Below are 20371 nucleotides of genomic sequence, written 5' to 3'. Positions count from 1 at the left end.
TTTGGCCAGGGTTTGTTTATTTTTGTTTTATATGTATGTGTTTTGCCTGCACATATACCTCTGTACCACATGAGGTAGGCCAGAAGGAGGGAGGGTGTCAGATCCCCAGAAACTGGAGTGACAGATGGTTTTGAGCACCCTGTGGGTGCTGGGAACAGAACCTGGGCTCCCTGGAAGAGCATCCAGTGCTTGTAACAGCATCTCTCCAGCCCTAGTCAAGGCCTCACTGTTTAGCTGAGGCTGACGTAGAACACACGGCAATTCTTTTGCCTTAGCTTCCCGGGACCAGGGTTACAAGTGTAAGGTACCACAGCAGGCTCACTGCAGATGACTTTTTACTAGTTACGGCTTATTTGAGAATCTGATGAGAGCTATAACCTCTCTGGGGAATGTTCAGTGCTGTTGTAACAATGCCAGAGGTCCCTGAAGGGTAGGTTCCCTGGTTGGAAGCATGAAGAAGTAACCTGATAGCATGTTACCTCCTTGAGAGCAGGGACTTCCGGTGTTTTGTTTATCATTGACACCAGTATCTGGATTCCAGAATGATGTTTACTACGTAGTTGATCCTTGATAATTTATTGAAGGAGTGAGTGGCTGAAAGAGTCCTGGGCTTCAGGATCAACCGGAAGAATCTATGAGACTCCCAAGAAAAACAGAAGAGCAGAGGTGTGGCAGAGGGAAGAGGAGTCACAGCAGTCAGGAGGGAGGCCCTTCCAAACCCCAGATCGCTCTCCAGTCAGACCTGCTGGGGCAGTCCCAGAGGATTAGGATTCTAGTTTGTCTGCTTTGGTGTTCGAGACAGTCTCACTCTGTAGCCCAGGCTGTAACTCCATATATACCCAGCTGGTCTTGAACTTGTGATCTTCCTCAGCCTCTCCAAGTGCTGGGACCACAGCTGTATGTCACCACTTCTAGTGTGAAAGCAGAATTAACTTCTGTCCCAGGGAGCAAAACCAGAGTACTGGGGGTGGGTCCAGATCGCGGTGGATTTAACTCACAAATCCAGGGGTGGGTCCTCCATCCTGCCTCCACAGTCACTGGGAAACTTTGAAAAAGTACTCACTAGCTCAGCAGTAGAGTGCTTGCTTGGCATGAGCGGGCCCCGGGTTGGATGTCCCCAAATGACTGCCTAGATCAACAGCTTCTGACTTTGGCTTAGATAGGTTGCATGATAAAGCACCAGTTTATTTTGACAAAGATTTAACAGTCACTGGGCAGTGTGTTACCAGTGGCCATAAAGAAAAGGAAAAACAGGGCCGGTCAGTGGTGGTGCACGCCTTTAATCCCAGCACTTGGGAGGCAGAGGCAGGCAGATCTCTGTGAGTTCGAGGCTAGCCTGGGCTACAGAGTGAGATCCAGGACAGGAACCAAAACTACACAGAGAACCCCTGTCTCAAAAAAAACCAAAAAAAAAAAAAAAAAAAAAAGGAGAAGAAAGAAAGGAAGGAAGGAAGGAAGGAAGGAAGGAAGGAAGAAAGGAAGGAAGGAAGGAAGGAAGGAAGGAAGGAAGGAAGGAAGGAAGGAAGAGGAAAACAAAAGAGTTGAAGGAGACCTTCCCTCAACCTTTTAAAACTCAAACATGGAAGCTGAGCACAGCAGCGTCTATACTCTCAAGATATTCAGGAGGTTGAGACTGAAGGAGCAGGGGTTTGAGGCCAGCCTGGGCTACACAGTGAGATTCTGTTTGGACAAAACAAAACACAGCTGTGTGATGGCCTCCACCTGGAATCCCAGCACTGGGGAGGTAGAGACAAGAGGACCCTTGCAACTTGGAGGCCAGCATGGGCTACATAGTTAATTTACAATCAGCCACCGGGCAGCGGTAGCGCACTCCTTTAATCCCAGCATTCGGGAGGCAGAGCCAGGCGAATCTCTGTGAGTTCAAGGCCAGCCTGGGCTACCGAACGAGATTCAGAAAACGCACCAAAACTACACAGAGAAACCCTGTCTCGAAAAACAAAACAAAACACAACAAAACAAAACAAAACAAACAAACAAACAAACATTCCAGACAGCCTAGTCTACAGAACAACACCAGGTCTCGAACAGCAAGACAAACCAAAGGAGGCACACACAGGCATGTTTAGAGGTGAAAGAAGTCTTCAACAGAAAAGTGTCTGTGTTTGCATGAGTGAGGAAAATATTGAGCTGCATTCTGAACCCCTAAATCTTTGTCCAGCTACCGCTCATGTGGCAGACTCCCACAGGGCTAGCTGTGAAGCAGAAGTGAGCCTCCTCGGAGCCCCGTAGGCAGATTGGCAGTTTGCTCCCAGCCATGTACTCTCTGAGATTATCAGGTGTGTGGTGTAGGAAGCTGGCAGTCCTTCACAGCGTCCCAATCACATCTGTGTACTTACTTCTATTATTAGACTTTCCCAGACAAGCTTGCCAGGTGACAAACAGAAACCACCTTTCTTTATTCTCCACTTCTCTGCTACCTCCTTTCTCCTTCTGAATGTGCCTTTCCTACTCAAACTGAAAGTGTAAACACTAGAGTCCATTTATCTTACCTTTTGGTTTTTTGAGACAGGGTTTCTCTGTGTAGCCTTGGCTGTCCTGGAACTCACTCTGTAGCCCAGGCTAGTCTCGAACTCACAGAGATCTGCCTGGCTCTGCCTCCCTAGTGCTGGGATCAAAGGCGTGCACCACCACTGCCGCCTCCTTGGCAGTTTCAAAGTATCTATCAGGCAAGCTACCTGTGGCTATTCGGTATTCACTGCCTGCCACAATCTCTACCATTTCTAAACCTCATTGCACTCTTTTAGGCCATATGTCTTTATGCACATCTGACCTTTTGGAAAAGTAGTGTCAGAGTCATGACTAGAACTTGAGTCTCCGTGATTTGGAGCATGATGATCAGATTCCTTGCAATTTAATCCCCAGCTCTGTAAATTGAGGATTAAGTAGTGACTAAACACAGTAAGTCTCCATTTCTTGAGGAATTAGGCTAAGAGAGGATTAAGTGAGCCGGCCCAGGGTTATAAGGCCAATAAGAAGTAAAGCCAGGGAAAACCCAGTTCATCTGTTCCTAACACTTCCATAGCCCGAGAGAATTTATTTCTCCTTGTTTATTAATCAAAGACAGCTGTAACTGTTGCTTGCTGTGTTTTGAAACTCTCCATTAGCATGAGATAATTGTTGCTAATGCAGCAGTCTGCAGAGTATTGCCAAAAGCAGAGAAATGGGTGCTTTGGTTTCTGCAGCCTTGGGGTGGGTGGCTCCCACCAAGCTCGGGGAATAGTGAATTCCATCTTGCAAGTCTCATGGCAGCTTGGGTCCACCTAAGTCTCAAACCTCCCTCCGGGCTTGAGAGAGCATCACTGATGGCCTGGGAGAGGAAGAGCTGGTTGTGCTCAGGAAATGCCCTTTCAGAAAGGGGGCTGGGCAGGATGTGGTGGTGCGCGCCTGGAATCTGAATCTGAGCTACTGGGGAAAGTGAAGCAGGAGGCTTGAAAGTTCAAGCCTGGGGCTACATAGGGAGTTCAAGGTTAACCTGGGGAACTTAGTGAGGCACTGTCTCGAAAGAAAAGCAAGCTGATGTGTCCGTGGTGAAGCACTTTTTTTTTTTTTTTTAAACACATGAAAAACCCTGGGCTCTATCCCCAGTCCTGCAAAAATAAAATAAGATGCTAAATGAAATAAAATATCCAAAAGATGCCAGGTCCCATCTCCCCAGTTGTCGAGCTGTGCCTTCAGAGGGCACAAGGGTATCTGCTTGTGGTTTATGAGGTCAGCTTGTACTTTCTGCATGTGTCTGTTCTTGGGGTGGGAAGGAGGAATTTGTCCAGCATGCATTGCAAAGCTTCCTAACCACGGCCTGCCTTCTGGAGCATGCTTTGTGAATTACCATGGATTTTTTCCCCCAGCCTTTCCCAGTGTTGAGAGTATTAAGGGGACCATCTAGGATAAACTTCTGCAGTAGTAGGCATGTGGGGACCAAACCCAGGAGTCTGCTGGCTCCCTCTGTATATTCAAGAATCCTCTCTCCCTCTCTCTCCCTCTCTCTCTCCCTCTCTTCTCTTCTCTTCTCTTCTCTTCTCTTCTCTTCTCTTCTCTTCTCTTCTCTTCTCTTCTCTTCTCTCTCTCTCTCTCTCTCTCTCTCTCTCTCTCTCTCTCTCTCTCTCTCTCTTTCTCTCTCTCTGTGTGTGTGTGTGTGTGTGTGTGTGCCTGCCAGAGACAACTTTTGTTAAGTGGTTCTTTCCTTCCCCACTTTGAATTCTGGGGATGGAACTCAGGTTGCAGGTCTCGGAGATTGGAGGCAAGTGTCTTTACCCACTGAGCCATTTTGTTGGCCTTCAGTGAGTATTAATTAGTTTCTTGGAACGAATACACATTGTGAAGGCCACCAGTTGTTTTTATTTCCTGTAAACTGAACTTTCCAAACCATGGGAAGACCAGAAGGGGGCGCCCAAAAATCGACTCATTCTGTTGACTGTGGTGCTGGTTTGGTTGTGATTTGGGAAACAACAGTGCCATCTAGTGGAATATCTTGCTATTATCAGGTCAAAATTACTTTTTCTGAAACAGGTAATATTGATGATCATTGTGGTCTGGAATCTCTTTTAATGAGCTTAATTTTAAGCTTTGGTTGCCGGAAGCAGGGTAGGGTGAGCAGGAAGGACCAGCCTGTCACGGCCAAAGTAGATCAGAGCAAGACTGTGATGCTCATCATAGTCTTTGGGTTAGTTGAGCCCGTTGACTGTTAGAAAGGGCATAGATCCTGAACTTCAGACACTCCCCTTCGGCTTTTCCTGCCAAGCGATTTCCGTGGAGTACACTGAGACACCTCTCTTGAGGATTGCCTCTGGAGCCGTGAGGCTTGGAATTTCTTCTCCAGCTTTTGTACCCCCACATGGTGCTCCATAAGAATATGAAATTACATGCATCAGCAACCCCGGAGCAAAATTTTATTTAAAGAAGTTTTAAATATATTTACATGTACAGAATTCTACTTTTTTGGGTTTTTTGTTTGTTTTTTTTTGGGGGGGGCAGGGCTTCTCTGTGTAGCCCTGGCTGTCCTGGAGTATGCAGTGTAGACCAGGCTGACCTCGAACTCTGCCTCTTGAGTGCAGGGATTAAAGGTGTGCACCATCACACCCAGCTTCAGATCTCTGCTGTTGAATTGAGCTCTGTATTCCTCCAGCCCACAGAATAGGAAGATCCATCAGGGATTTTTTGCCATTTTCTTCCCTTATTCTCAGCCCTCCCTGGGGGCAGGGCAGCGGACCTAGTAGGTGGTGCGGAACCCTTCCCGTCTCTGCCTTCTGGCAGTCTCTCTCCCTCAAACCTTACAAGCCCCTCCCTCTCATTATCTGCTCCAGCTCCTTGGGGGCTTGGGTGGGTTGAGGCTCGTAAACAGCCAAGTTGGAAGCTGTCAGTGCTTGTTTACAGAGACACACATACCTAGGGACCTGGGTAGTCCATTAGGCTCTCCTTCTCCAGTCTGGACAGCTGCAGAGATGCCTTGGATGTCAGACAGTGACTTTCAGCTGGTTAGTGTCTTCTCAGCTCACACCCCCACTTCCACTCGGGAAGCCCTCTCTCTCTGCTTTCGCTTGATTTTGTAACCCCGTGTCTTTTGTATAGCTGAGGTCTGGATGACCTCCCCCAGGGTTGAGAAAGCGGGAGAAGTTTTAACGGTTCACATCCTGTGTCTTTCCTCAGCAGCCAGCAGAGCAGCCAGCAGAGCAGCCACGACGATGACTCCAGCAGGTTCCTGAGTCCTCGAGTGCGCCCAGAAAGGTAAGTTCTAAGACACGGGAGTGATGGGAGGGGAGGGGAGAAAAATGGCTGAGAATGGGGTGAAGCGCCGCCTCCGTTGCTTCTGCTGTGTGTGAGAGCTCTGGGAAGTAGAAGAAGGGGCATCTGGCCTTTGTCCTGGGAGGATGGTTGTTAAGACAAGCTGTCGCCCCAGAAACCGGAGGGAGCAGCAATAATGCTGCTCCTGAAGGCAGAGGCCCATCTCTCCAAGGGAGGAAGCCAACTGTTGACCAAAAGCTCTAGGCAAACTTCGGGTTTAGGATTTGAGCCATGTGTTTGTTTTGTTTTGTTCTGTGTTGTGACAGGGTTTCTCTGTAGTCCCGGCTGTCCTGGAACTCTCTTTGTAGACCAGGCTAGTGCCCAAACTCACAGAGATCCGCCTGCCTCTGCCTTTCAAGTGATGGGATTAGAGGCGTGTGCCACCACGCTGGCTGTAGCGTGGTTCATATAGGGAAAAGGAATTTTGTTTAGTTTTTGTTTGGGGTAAAGTATTTTTTTGTACCTGAGGAATTTGTGTGTCCTGGGATGGGCTCCTGTGGTCCCGGAAGGCTGAAGCCTTTGGAATGGAGCAGACTGTGTGTGGTGGGGGTTATTGGAGAACAGGTAGTTGTAGAGGCTGGGGTGGGGGGTGGGGGGATGAATGTGGAGGCTCCTAGATGCCGGGTTGAAGAATTGAGAGTCTGTTGGTTCTGCACTAGGGATGTGAGGACTGGCCAGGACCTGTTTTCATGAGGACTGTGAGTATAGATAGTGGTTGCTGGTCATGAGTTAAGTTTCTTTTTTATGTAAGTCAAAGAAAGGTGATTTGCTGTGAAGTGCTGGACCTTGAGTCCCCAGCCTCTAGCATGCTGAGCACGCATTCTGAAATCACACCTGAAGGGAGCAGGGCAGCAGGTGGGGAACTGACAGAGACTCAGTTGGCCTACCATAGCGGCTCTGGGTTTTGTTTATTTGGGGACAGCCTCTTGCTATGTAGCTTAGGGTGGCCTTAGCTTGAGATCCTTCTGACTCAGTTTTTTCAAGTACTAGGGGTAAGCCACTGTACTTGACTTGAGATATGTATTTCGGAGGAGGAAATCAATTGTGTACTAGGAAAGATTCATTTACTTAAAAAGTTACATATAATTACTTTATAGCTTATTTACTCTGTGTGTGTGTGTGTGTGTGTGTGTGTGTGTGTGTGTGTGTGTCCACATGGAGATTAGAGGGGGCCATTTTCAGGAGTCTGTTCTGCCATGTGGGCCCTAGGGACTGAACTTGGGTTCTCAGGTGTGATGGCAAGCCCCTTTACCTGCTAAGCCATCTTGCCTACTCAAGATGCATTTCTTTGGGGCTTGCCAGCTTATGCCTATAAACTGGCACTCTGGAGTCGGGCATAGGAAGATCCCTGAAAGCACAAACCTAGCCTGGTCTACAAAGCTGCAGGCCTGCCTAGGTTACACATGGAGACCCTGTTTCAAAAACAAACAAAAAAACAAACAAACAAAACAAAACTTATTTATAAGTCTACTATCGACTAACTTGAAAGGATTTCCTATGAAAAAGAACATGGTGATTTTAGTTTTCAGCTACAAAAGGCCAAAACATAACACAATCATATGGCTTCCCCCTCTCGTTTTGGAGAATATCTCCTTCGGTTTAGCCTGTCCTTGAACTCCTGACCCTTCTGCCTACTCTCAAGTGCTAGGAATACAGGACCTCCCTACCACACCCTTCTTCAGATGGTCTTTGAAGGGGGTGTGCATAATTGTGATCTGTATGAATCTGAGCATATCTGGTGTATTATCACCAGTCTTTTTCAAAGAGATGTGAGAATCAAGAGAATGGTTTTGAGGCTCTATCATTCTAAGAGCTGACAGAAAGCTGGGAGTGGAGGCAGAGGCAGGCAGATCTCTGTATTCAAAGCCAGCCTGGTCTACAAAGTGAGTTCCAGGATAGCCAGGGCTACACAAAGAAACCCTGTCTCAAAAACAAACAAACAACAAACAGAAAATGAGAGCTGGTTGACAGAAAGGAGGGAAGACTAGGAAAGAAAATGTTTAGGTAAGCCTGATAGCACTCAGTTTTGAGGCAATGTCTGTCTCACTATGGCTCTCCTGGCCTTCATGCTTCTGGGTGGCTGGGTATACAGTTGCTGGCTGCCATTCCCAGGTTGACAGCACTTTATGTATACAAAATCCTTCCAAATAGAATTAGAGAAGCATAAATTGTAAATGAGAAGGATTCAGATCAAGTTAGGAAGAACTTTATTTGTTTGTTTTTTGTTTTTTGTTTTGGTTTTTCAAGACAGGGTTTCTCTGTAGCTTTGGAGGCTGTCCTGGAACTTGCTTTGTAGACCAGGCTGGCCTTGAACTCACAGAATCCACCTGCCTCTGCCTCCCGAGTGCTGGGATTACAGGCATGTGCCACCACCATCCAACTGTTTTTTGGTTTTTTGGTTTTTTGTTTTTTTTTGAGACAGGGTTTCTCTGTGTGACAGCCCTGGAACTATCCTGGAACTTGTAGCCCAGGCTGTCCTCAAATTCACAGAGACCCATCTGCCTCTGCCTCCCCAGTGTTGGGATTGAAGGTGTGCACCACCACAGCCCAGTTTAGGATGAATTTTGCATGGCAAACAGGTCTCACAAAGTAATGAACTTCCCCCTCACAGATGAAGTCACCCAAAGCTAGGTAGTGTGTCAAAAGAGATTCTGTCCCCGGCCAGTGTGGTAAGGTCTCTCTAAACATTATTTCTGGTTTTCAAAGTCTTTTAAATTCTGTCCCATTTCTCAGTTTTATATCCATCATTAGCCCAAATGAGTGGTTTGATTCAATCTAGATGGAGTCAGTATAGAGAGGTGCCCCCCCCCAAAAAAAAAAAAACTAGTCAAAGGACTTCATCGGTCCCCAGAGTAGCCTACACATCTCTCTATGGATGTCCAGATTTTTAGCATGTACACCCTTAAAATAAATGGCATAGAGGTCCCTGAGGCAGCTCTCCTGTGCACTGAGTATCTCAGGACGATACTGTCTAGCTTTCAGTGTGATGTCCTCAGCTACGCTTCACTTTTGGATCTGATTGCCAACTCCTCTCTTCCCTCCATGTTATCTCTGTTGCTTGGCCCATTCCAGGGGGAGAGAATGAAGTACTGAACTACATATAACCCTGAAAACACCCTTGTGGTTGATATATTGTACACCCCAACAAACTTATCTAGGCATCAGAGAACAGAACAGCCACTATATTAAACATAGTTTTAGGCAGTGGTAGCACATACCTTTAATCTAGCACTCAGGAGGCAGAGATCCATCTGAATCTCTATGAGTTTAAAGTCACACTGGAAACAGCCAGGCATGGTGACATGTGCCTTTAATCCTAGGAAGCGAGGACCAGGGACTAGAGCCTTTTTTAAGCTTCTAACTTTTAGCAGCAGTTCAGCTGAGATCCATTCGGATGAGCACTCTGAGGCTTCCAGTTTGAGGAAACAAGATCAGCTGAGGAATTGGTGAGGTGAGGTTAGCTGTGGCTTGTTCTGTTTCTCTGATCTTTCAGGGTTTACCCCAATATCTGGGTCTGGGTTTTCTTTTATTAATAAGACCTTTTAATATTTATACAACACACCCTCCCCAGGATACCCTGTCTCTTGGATGCTGTTACCTAGACAGACATGCTTCTGGTGGGCTGCTTAGTAATGGACACTGATAAAAATTTTATTTGACCTCCTTGTCTGACCATGTGTACCTCCATAAAGGGTTCTCTTCTAGACTTACAGCCTCTAGAAAAGCCCCCTAAATTTCTTTCCCATTCAGAACCTGCTGTGGTAGTCTGAAAGAAAATGGCCCCCAAATGGAGTGGCATTTCTAGGAGGTGTGGCCTTGTTGGAGGAAGTGTGTCACTGTGGGGGCGGGCTTTGAGGTCTCTTTTGCTCCAGCTTCCCCCAGTACGACTGCAGTCGACTTCCTGTTGCCTGCCATTGTAGCACTCTCAGCTCCAGCACCACACGTGCCTGCACACCCACCATGCTCCCCGTCATGATGATAATGGACTGGACCTCTGAAACCGTCAACAAGCCACCCCAATTAATGTTTTCTTTTTAAGAGTTGCCGTGGTCATGGCGTCTCTTCGAAGCAATAGAAAACAGTAACTGAGACACCTGCTCAGTTCCCTAAGCTCCTCATGGTGGATGTGGACATCATTTGCCTTGGCTTGCTTGGCACTTGTGGTGTGGCATATGTCAGAAGTGTGCTTTGGATGGCAGACCCTGTGTGCACTCAATCTGAGATACCCAGAGCTACCACCCTATGTTTGCCATGGCCATTCTTAGTGAAGTCTTCCCTTCTTGGGTTCCTCCTACTGGTGAGAACAAGTTTCCAGAGTCATACTGTGGATTCTGCCACTCCTCCAGTGCACATGCGCAGTTCAGTAGCCAAGCAAGGGGCCTTAAATCTTGTGTCATCCGTGTGCAGCATGGTCATGTAATCTGTGCACATATGGCATAGCTCCATAAGCCCACATGCGCATGTACAGGGAAATCCTTAAAGAGCCGGTCACACACCCCTCCCTTCTCTTCTGCTCTCTCCCCACCTCCCCCACTTTATTTCTTCCCTTCCTTCCTTCCTTCCTTCCTTCCTTCCTTCCTTCCTTCCTTCCTTCCTTCCTTCCTTGCGAGTTGAGAGTCAAGGCCTCTCATTGGCCTGTAACTCATTAATTAAACTAGGAGTGAGCCCCGGGGGATCCATTTGTCTTTGCCTCCCCCATGCTGGCTGTGACTGTGAGCTCAGGGCTTCTGGAGCTGGAACTCCTGCTTATGTCAGCAAGCATTGTACTGACTGAGCTATGGTCCCAGCTCCTCACGCTGGTCCTTTGGAAGACTGTGCACCATCTCATTAACGGCCGCATTTCCTGCACTGTGAGTCTCTGCTGTAACCTTGCCTTTGACTCTGTGCCATTCCTCTGGACAGACAAACGCAGCAGGGACTGTCACAGACTGAGAGTGGCCAAGAGTGAGGCACTCTATGACTTCTAATACTCCAGATCATGAAAGCTGGCTTTGTGCAACAGGCGGAATTAATGTTTTTTATTCATTAAATTCTTTTAAATTACAGGGTGTTTTTTTCTTTTTTAGATAAGATGCTCTTTTGCCTGGTTTAATAATACACTGATTCTTTTCAGCTCTGCACAACGTTCAGGATGGACATAATATTAAAGACAGGATTAGTCCAGCCATGTGCCACTTGGCAATCGGATATTCACCATGTGATTGCCTCCGTGTGCAGATGCCATGGGATAATCCACATAACTGAGATGGCAGTGAGCATCTCCAGGAATCTAATCTTACTGGACTTCCATTGTTGACCGAAGTGTGCTTGTGTATCTAGTGGCTGTCTTAACAGTCAGAAATGAAAAGTCTCTTATCTGGTCAAACAGGGCAGCAGTGATTTCCGAGACAGCTGTGACGTCGGGGAGAAAGGTTGATTTTATGTAAAGAATCCATTCACTAGGAAATGGGGGAGGAGTTGGAGGGAGGGCTGTCTCAGAACTAGGACATGACTACACTCCTGCCAGGTTTCCAGTAAAAAGGAAAAGAGATAAGTTCCTCAGGTCTGTGTGTCGTGTGTGTGTGTGTGTGTGTGTGTGTGTGTGTGTGTGTGTGTGTGATTAATCCACTTTTCTTGCTTCATGGTGAAGCCAGTGACAAGATGAAACATTAGTCTCCAGGTTCACCCTAAACTAGACCAATTATTAAAGTTTCTCAGGTACCCACCCAGAACTTTATTCAGTTCATTTCCCCTGGTGGCAGGGACTTGTAAACAAAGCATGGATTGTAGGAAAAGGAGCAGTTTTACTAAGGACCCTTTGTGTGCAGCAGGTGAGTTTCAGTAGAATGTGGTCTCAGCTGATCCGGATGCCTTTCAGTAGCAGGAAAGTTGAGACCTGGAATGAGGGTGAATGTATGTGAGTACCACGTGGGGCTGCAGCAGGGACCAGCCTGTGCATGCATGTAGACACCCCTGCATGCGGGCATGCATGCCACGAGCCTTTCTAAAATATCCACAGGAGACAGTAGAGCTGCTAGAGCCCAGCTGCAGGGTGGGGGGAGGTGCATTGGCTGTTGATGGGGCCTGCTGTGTGGCTAAGAGCACGTACCCGACAGTCAGTCAGGCACAGTGTGTTAGCTTTCTTAACTCTGCTTTTTGTCTTGTTTTTGAAGGAAACCACTCTGGCCTTAAACTAGTTGGATAACTGAGGATCACATTGAAATCTTGTTCCTCCTACAGTTTTCAAGTGCTGGGATTAACGGTTTGGGCCACACCTGACTTTTTTATTTCTTCTTAAATGTACATTTTTATTCTACTTTTTGTTTTTTGGTTTTTTTTTTTGTTTTTTTGTTTTGAGACAGGGTTTCTCTGTGTAGCCCTGGATGTCCTGGAACTCACTCTGTAGACCAGGCTGGCCTTGAACTCACAGAGATCCACCTGCTCTGCCTCCCAAGTGCTGGGATTAAAGGTGTACACCACCACAACCTCACAACCTGGCTGTACTTTTTTCTGAGGTGCTAGAAGTCAAATCCAGGGCTTTTTCACATGACAGGCAAGCTCTCTCCCATTGAGCTACACCCCCAGCTCTAACTGCTTTTTTGGTTGTCATTCTCTTGAGGTAATGTCTCACTCTGTGTAGCTATGTAGCCCTGGCTGGCCTAGATCTCATGATGTAGCCCACACTGTCCTTGATTTTGTGACAGTTCTGCCTGTGCCTCATGAGGCCTGGCATTACAGGCATGTATCATCATGCTTGGTGATAACTGTGCATATTATTATGTATTTATTTCTTTCCTTATTTATTTGTTTATTTGAGACACAGTCCTCTTGTGTAGCCCTGGCTGGCCGGACACTTGCTATATACAGACCAGGCTGGCTTTGAACTCATGGAGATCTGTCTGCCTTTGCCTCCTAAGTGCTGGGATTAAAGGCGTGCCATTGTGCCCAACTATAACTGCATTTGAAAGAGTAATGTCCTTGACTTTTTTCAACTTCAGACTTTTCATTTGTAAAGGTCTATTGTTTATCACATCTAGTGAGGAATAGTTAAACTATTGTATGTAAAGTGCTAGGTATTTAATAGGTGCTAAAGAAACTAGACACTTAGTAGGGTATTAAATCAACTAGATGCTTAGTAGGTGTTAAATAAACAGTAGGTATTGACTCCCAATGAGACTTGACTTCCTGAGAAGAGCTATCCTCTTCTGACCTAAAGACAGGGAAGGGGCTCATGAGGCCTTACCCAGCTGAGAATGATTGGCACTTGATAGCTGCTGGGGGATGGAGAGTTGCCCATGCTCCAGTAAGTGGTGGCACACCCTTGTGCCTAGGGCAGCACTAATTTTGACTAGTGGGCTATAAAATAACAACCACAAAGGGGAGTGGACATGAAGTTGGGAGGGGGTTGTGGGAAGAGGGTTCATGGAGGAGTGGGTGGTAGATGTGATCAAAATACATTGTATATATATGAACTTCTCAGAGAATGAATATAAAATGTTATATATCTCAGAGATCACCCAGATAGAGAGTGGGTGGAATTTGGAGCACCTGCAAATGCAAAGTACAGACACTGGTAGATAAACAGACTATGCTTTGACATCACCCCTCAAGAATCTTGTTGTTAATGGTGAGACATACTTGCAAATGAAGGTACGATGTCATTATGGATGTGGAATTAGGCATTCAGTAACAAAACAAAATCCTTGCTAGGTGCCAAACCGTGTAGTGAATCCTCTATATATTATCTTAACATGTCCCTCTTTTTGTGGCCCTATCAAGCTGATGCTGCTTTTCCAGAGTTTAGGAGACTTGAGGCCCAGTGAAGTTAAGAATCTGCCCAGGAGTGGCTTGCTAGTTGGGTGGTGGCTGGGGGATGCATCCACAAAGGATGGTGGGTTATGCTTATGGAGGGTGATGCTTCGCCTGGGAGCTTCTGGATGAGTGGGAGGGTCACATGGACAGCACTCCCAGGGAAGGAACAGGATGTACACAAGCATGGGGGTGTGAGAGAGTGGGAGAAAGCAGGGAGAGCTCAGGAACCACGGATACTTAGGTCTGCTGCAGTGTTGTGACCTAGGAGTGGGCTTCTAGCAAGAGGCCACAAAAGATTATTCAATCAAGTGGATAGGTCTTTTGGTGCCATGTAAGCAGTGTGCCCCCTATCCCCGAGGCAGGGTTTCTTAGTATGTTTGTAGCCCTGGCTATCCTGGAACTCGTTCTGGAGACCAGGCTGGCCTCGAACTTGGAGATTTGGAGATCTGCCTGCCTCTGCCTAAGTGCTAAGATTAAAGACATGTACCTTCACCACCTGGCAGGAGCATTCTTCATTGACAGGAAACCCTGGGGGAATCCTGAGAGATAGAGTACCCTGTGTCTACCTGGGCATGGTCTCTGATTGCTCAGGCTGGCCTTGAACTTGCTTTGTAGCAGAGACTGGCCCTGAATGCTTGGTTCTTCTTTTCTCCACCTTTTAAATTACAGGCATTTATTTATGGAATTTCTGGAGACTGGGAAGCCTAAGATTAATGTACTTGCAGAGTTAGTGTTTTAGCGGTATCTGCTTTTTTCTTTTCTCTTCATCTCCCTTCTTATTAAAGGTCGAAAAGATTTAGACTAGCAAAAATAATGTCTTTTTAGAAATGCCCTATTGAGTTTAATTTGAGTTGTTTACAAGATTGATGAGGGTTCACCATTGGAGAATTGGAGAAGTATCTTTCCCTCCCCCAGCAACCTTTAACTGCCTGTAAATCCTCAGGAAAAGGTGAGGCCTAAGGAGTCCCTCATCCTTATGTGTTTGTTTGCGTGCGCATGGATACAGAAACACGTGTTTGTCAGGAGCCAGAGCTCAACTCTGAGCCTTGAGTGTCCTTGCTAAGGTGAAGCCCATTTTTTGAGACATTTTTTTCAGCAGGTTCTGGGGTTTGCTAACGGGGCAAAACTGGCTGGCTGACTTTGTTTCTCCAGCACTGGAATTACAAATGTGCTCTGCCATACTGGAGCCTCATGTGTGTGTGTGTGTGTGTGTGTGTGTGTGTGTGTGTGTGTGTGCGTGTGCCAGAGACTGAACTCAGGTCCTTATGCTTGTGTGGCAAGCACTTTATCAACTCAGCTACCTCCAAACCAACAGCGAACAAAGTGGGTCCCACTGTGTGGTGAAAGCTGGCCTCCAACTCACAATTCCCCTGTTTCAACTTCTCAAATGATGGGTATGTGGCAATGTGTCTAGTTTGAAGCCTGTTTTCTTCATAGGCAGCCATCTTTCTGTGTCCTGATAGGAAAAAGCTCTCTAGTCTCTACTGTTAGATCCCAGGCTGCCCCTTTATTGCCTTCTATTAACCCACAGAGGCCCGCCTCTTAACTCCATTATGTCGGAGGTTAGCATTTCAACAAGAATTTGAGTATGGGAAATTCATTCAGTCTATAGCACCGAGTCACTACTGTTCTTGTTTAAAGGACTTTTAAAAATACATTCATCATCATGAGCATATACACGTGGCTGTAAGGGCAGATAACTGGTGGGAACTGGTGGTTGTCTCCTACCATGGGGCTTCAGAAGCCCAAATTCAGACTGCCAGCCTGGCAGCAACTACCTTTGCCCACTGAGCCAGCCCTACTCCCAGCTATTCTTGTGAGAAAAATCACATCGATTTGTTGGAGTGCAAACAGATAACAATATACCCCATTCAGTCTCTGAACTAGTTATTGAGTACATACTATACGGCATCCACTCGAGGCACTGTATACAGCTATGATCAAGACATCAGCTTTGATGCTTGCTGTTCAGTGAGAGGAAATAGACATCCCACAATGAAGCTGCCAAGTAGTAAGAAATGCTCTGGAGGAGATGAAAGCGGGTGGCAGGGACTGAGGTGGGCAGGGAGGAATTTCTGCCATGGCAGCATCGGGATTGAGACCAGATGGTATCTTTCTGAATGGTGGTAGTGAGGAAGAAAAAAGGAACCAATTAAAACTGTGAGAAATGGAGCTGACAGGAGTGACGTCCAAGTTGGAAGACCGTCCAGGATGAACCTGAGTTTCCTGGCTTGTGCAGCAGAAAAGGGGCAACACAATCTAGAGGCTAAGCAGCTCCTTCTCTGTAGTCATGGCTCTAGCACATGCCATGTGACATTGGGGGAAGTCAGTAGACATTTGTAATAGGTTTTCTGCCCTCCCCTGCCCCTTTAATTGGTTTCTCTGCTGATACAGTAGGCCAGATCAAGCAGAACTGAAAAAGTATTACAGCAGTTTTATTTGAGCACAGCAACTCCCAGGCAAGTTCTCCAGTCCCAGAGATTGAGGCTGGAGAAGACTCACACCCAAAAACAAAAGCAGGGAGACTTTATAGGTTGTAGGTGAGGGGTGATGACATGTCTGCCACAAGCTGGGTTTGTGCCCAAGTATGGTCAAAAGCTAAGTGCTCTAGGTTGGTGTAACTAGAGTTTTTTTCCTCCGGGTCCGCCAAGCCCCGGCAGTCCCCTTATAAAATAAACATACAAACACTTATATTATTTAAACTGCTTGGCCATTAGCTCAGGCCTACCATTGTCTAGCTCTTTCTCTTCTACTCAGCCCATTTCCGTTAATCTCTACGTCGCCACGTGTTCCGTGGCTTTACCTGCTGCCTTTACATGTGTCTCCTTCAGACTTCCACCTCCCAGCCTCTCTGTTCTGTTTGTCCCACCTATCCTATACTTCCTGCCTGGATACTTGCCAATCAGCATTTTATTTATTCACAACATACAGGACATCCCACAGCAGGTAGGGACTTGGGTGGCTGCAACTTCAGGGGAGGAGTTGCAGTAGCTGCCAAGAATGTAGAACTGGGCTTGTTGGCCCTTTTCCTTTGTATAGAGACTCTGAGAGGGGTTTGGAGAGAGTGTGTGGGGGAGGGGACTTTCTGGGTCATGCAGAGGCAAGCTGGAGGTCCCAACTGAACAATTTGTGTGCCTCATTCTTCTCCTTTGTAAAATGGGTGTAGCAAGTGATGATTCATTGTATGGGTGATGGTTTATAAGGATTTGCCTGGTCCATGGCTAGCATTTTGTATGTGTTTGCGTTAATTATTAGTAATATACTGTTTATGTTTGGAAGAATTTGAAGCACAACCATGATTAGTGAGTTTTAATTTTAGCATACAGAGTGTAAACTACTCATGGCATGTGCAAATGGAGAGGCAGACTATGCAGGGGCTATGAAGGTCAGACAGCAGATCTTAAAAAGGACCTGTTTGGAGCTGTGTGGGGAGCTTAGTTGAGAAGTACTTGCTCTGGTGTGCTGGAGGTCCCAGATCCCATCCCCAGCACTGCAAACAAACATACAAAGATCTGGCTGAGGCCACAAGGAATTGGATGTGTAGCACATGGGTGTAGGAGGAGGGAACGGTCCTCAGAGCTGAGTCTGGGTCCTAGCCTGCTCTGATGGGCTGTACCCCTATTGAAATGTAAGGAAGCCAGGTGTTAGGGAAACCTGGAGGAGAGACCCAGAGAGTGGGAAAAGGAACACTCCCAGATGAGTAACAAGAATGGGGCATGCAAGTGGGCTACAGTCATATAGGTGATGGAGGAGGCAGGGAAGACAGTAACTTAAGGAATGACATCCCTGAGGTGGGATGTGAACAGTCTACAGGTTGGGTATTTGTTTTACATTATTTATTTATTTAAACTTTAAAATCAAATGTATTTATTATTAAATGAGCACCTCAGCCATTTGCCTCAGGATTGGAGACTTAACATCATCAACTCTAGCATTTGGAACTAAATATGTTGGGTGCCAGAAGCCAGCACAGGCAAGTGAGCTGCACCCAGGAGGACAACACTGGCAGTTTGGTTCTGATCAGAGAGGCCAAAGGCCTTGGAAGGGGAGCTCATTTATGCCCCTCCTCGGTTTCAAGCACCAGATGAAGGAAAAGCAATAAAGAAGAAAGGACATGACTGCTTCTAGGTATGGTGGAGGAGAAAGTTTATTGTAGATAAAAGGGAGAGACATCCGGGAGAATCCAGGGTGAACAGGACCCTGAGTTGACTGAGGGTTGGGGGTGGTGGATGTGGAAGGGCCCCCAAACAGGTTGACCACACAGCCGCCAAGACAAGCTTAGGGGCCCAGACAGAGCTTCTGTGACAGGCTTACTGGCAGGCAACACCCAAATCAAGGAAAAGCCTTAAGCTGACACCACCCAGCAATCCACCCAGGGATAAAGAAGTACCTGACATCCCAAACATTCCAACTATTAGATAAGGTGGCCAGATGTCCCTGAGTCTAGCACCCACCTGTTTTTGTTTTACAAATACCCCTAGACAATTGTCAGCCTATCAGGGTCCTGGACCCTGGAAATCCCCTCACCCCAACCTCTGCTACGATAAAAATCCCACCCTGCCTGGGCTCAGGGCTCTCTGTTCTTACTGTTGCTGCGTTGGACAAACAGAGAGACCAAGCTTGGAGCTTGAAGAGAATAAAGGCTCTTGCTTTTACATGTGGGATTCTGTCTCCTTGGTAGTCTTTTGGGGGGTCCCCTCTATCTGGGCATAACAGTGGAGGGGAACCAGGTGCAGCAGCCAGGAAGGCAAAGGACCAAAAGGGAAGGGTAACCAAAATGTCTGGAATATATAGGGAAGAGCCTGTGGGGGAAGGGCAGCCCAGCCCCTGGGCTGGAGAATTCAGGGTAGTGGGTGGGGTATGCCAGCCATACCCTGTAATGGGTAGGCATTGAGGGATGCTGGGAGAACCTGGAGGCCAAGTCTGCTTTGATATGTTAAATAGGTACCTGGCCATTTCTCCCAGGGCTTGAGACTTAACACTGAGTCACACTTCTTTCCTTCCATATGGGTTTCAGAGATGGAGCTCAGGTTCTCAGTCTTAGAGGCGAGCACCTTTGCCTGCTGAAGGTCCAAAAATAAAATCTTGTGTATGTGCCTGGGCATGACTACCACAGCATGTGTGTAAGACCAGGCGACGCTTTGTGAAGTTTGTCCTCTCCTCTCTGGTTCCAGGATTTGAACTTTGCTCTCCAGGTTTGTTTAGCTGAGCCATTTTGCTGACCTCTTAATCTAGGTTTAAAAACAAAACAAAACAAAAACAACAAAAAAACAGCTGGGTGGGGGTGGTGCAAGCCTTTAATCCTAGCACTCTAGAGGCAAAGCAGGCAGATCTCTGAGTTCGAGGCCAGTCTCTGGTCAACAGAGTGAATTCCAGGATAGCCAGGGCTACACAGAGAAATCTTGTCTCAAAAAACAGCACAAATCACCCATTGGGAGACCAGAGAGGGAGCTTAATGAATAAAGTGCTCACCTTGCAAGCTTGAGGATTAGAGTTTGTTTGTTTTGTTTTGTTTTTTTTGAGACAGGGTTTCTCTGTGTAACCCTGGCTGTCCTGGAATTCACTCTATAGACCAGGCTGGCCTCTAACTCACAGAGATCCGCCCGACTCTGCCTCCAAATTTCTTTTTCTTTTCTTTTCTTTCCTTTTCTTTTTCCTTTGAGCTGAAGATCGAACCTAGGCAAGCGCTCTACCACTGAGCTAAATCCCAACCCTAGTGTTTGTATTCCCAGCATCCACATAAAAGCAGGGGAGATGGCCCAGCTGTAATCCCAGTACTTGGGTTGTTTGTTTGTTTGAGACATTGTTTCTCTGTGTAACAGTCCTGGCATCTGCTTTGTAGACCAGGCTGGCCTTGAACTCACAAATCTGCCTGCCTCAGCCTCCTGAGTGCTGGGACTAAAGGTGATAGGGTATTCTTATGCACAGGCTAGTTAGCTGGAGTCATTTTCAGGTTCAGTGAGCCTTTGCTTCAAGTAGAGAGAGAGCAAGGGAGACCCCTGAAATCAACTTCTTGCTTCCGTACGTGGGTACATGCACACACACACACACACACACACACACACACACACACACACACAGCACCTGCTCTTCCCTTGAGCTGCCTTAGTGTCCCTTGATGATGGAATCTAACCTGTGAGATACAACAAACCCTTTCCCCTTCAAATTGCCTTTGGTCATGGTGTTTTTTCACAGCAACAGAAAGCAGACTAATACAGCTGCCATGTCCTGCTAGGGGCAGTACTGCTGATTCTGGCCTGGAACTTGTCCCCATAGTGGATTTCTGCAGCTCTCTAGCTCCATCTACCTGTCCAGTCACTGAATTCTCCATGGCACTGGTTTACTCAGGTGATCTTTACCTTAAAGAAGGAGCCAAGAAGCAATCCCGCTGGGAGCAGTGCCCTCTGCTCCTCCCTCCCTTCCTTCCAGCGCCAGCAGCTGACACCACATGCAGGTACACCTCCATCCTCCCTGTCTGAGGACAGAGGAAGCAGAAGCTTGCCAAATACCAGAGCACCACCAGATGTGGAAGGATGGAGGCGAGTTCTGCATGGAACTGTGGCTCAACCAGAAGGCCAGGGAGACTGTGATAGCATAGATAGAACACCAGGCTCTCTTGCACTGGGCCCTTCACCTTCCTGTGTCTTGCACGGGACAGCAGAGCATGGAGATTGTGTGTATAGGAGCTCACTGTCAACTGCTGGGGCAGCTGCAGAGGCAGCAAGTCCATGCGCCTCTAAAGTGAGCCTGCAGCCCTCAAGGTCCTGGCTGCCATGTGGCC

General features: G+C 47.1%; 2 protein-coding genes across 4 annotated transcripts in view; both read left to right on the top strand.

Annotated features, from left to right (window-relative positions):
- LOC118587563 overlaps positions 1–20371 on the top strand; it is a 134438-nt gene that overhangs the window by 109781 nt on the left and 4286 nt on the right. The window contains exon 3 of the mRNA XM_036193595.1: positions 5665–5742. Within this exon, the coding sequence (XP_036049488.1) occupies positions 5665–5742 (78 nt within the window). The remainder of the gene's footprint in view (positions 1–5664; positions 5743–20371) is intronic.
- Gramd1b (GRAM domain containing 1B) overlaps positions 5671–20371 on the top strand; it is a 128558-nt gene continuing 113857 nt past the window's right edge. For 2 of the 3 annotated variants that reach the window (XM_036194396.1, XM_036194393.1), the window contains exon 1: positions 5671–5742. The gene's annotated coding sequence lies outside the window, so the exon portion shown is untranslated. The remainder of the gene's footprint in view (positions 5743–20371) is intronic. The other variant, XM_036194398.1, reaches the window with a different exon arrangement.

Source organism: Onychomys torridus, chromosome 7 (assembly GCF_903995425.1).
Source record: "Onychomys torridus chromosome 7, mOncTor1.1, whole genome shotgun sequence".
NCBI lineage: Eukaryota > Metazoa > Chordata > Mammalia > Rodentia > Cricetidae > Onychomys > Onychomys torridus.
This window is presented reverse-complemented; position numbering and strand designations above follow the sequence as displayed.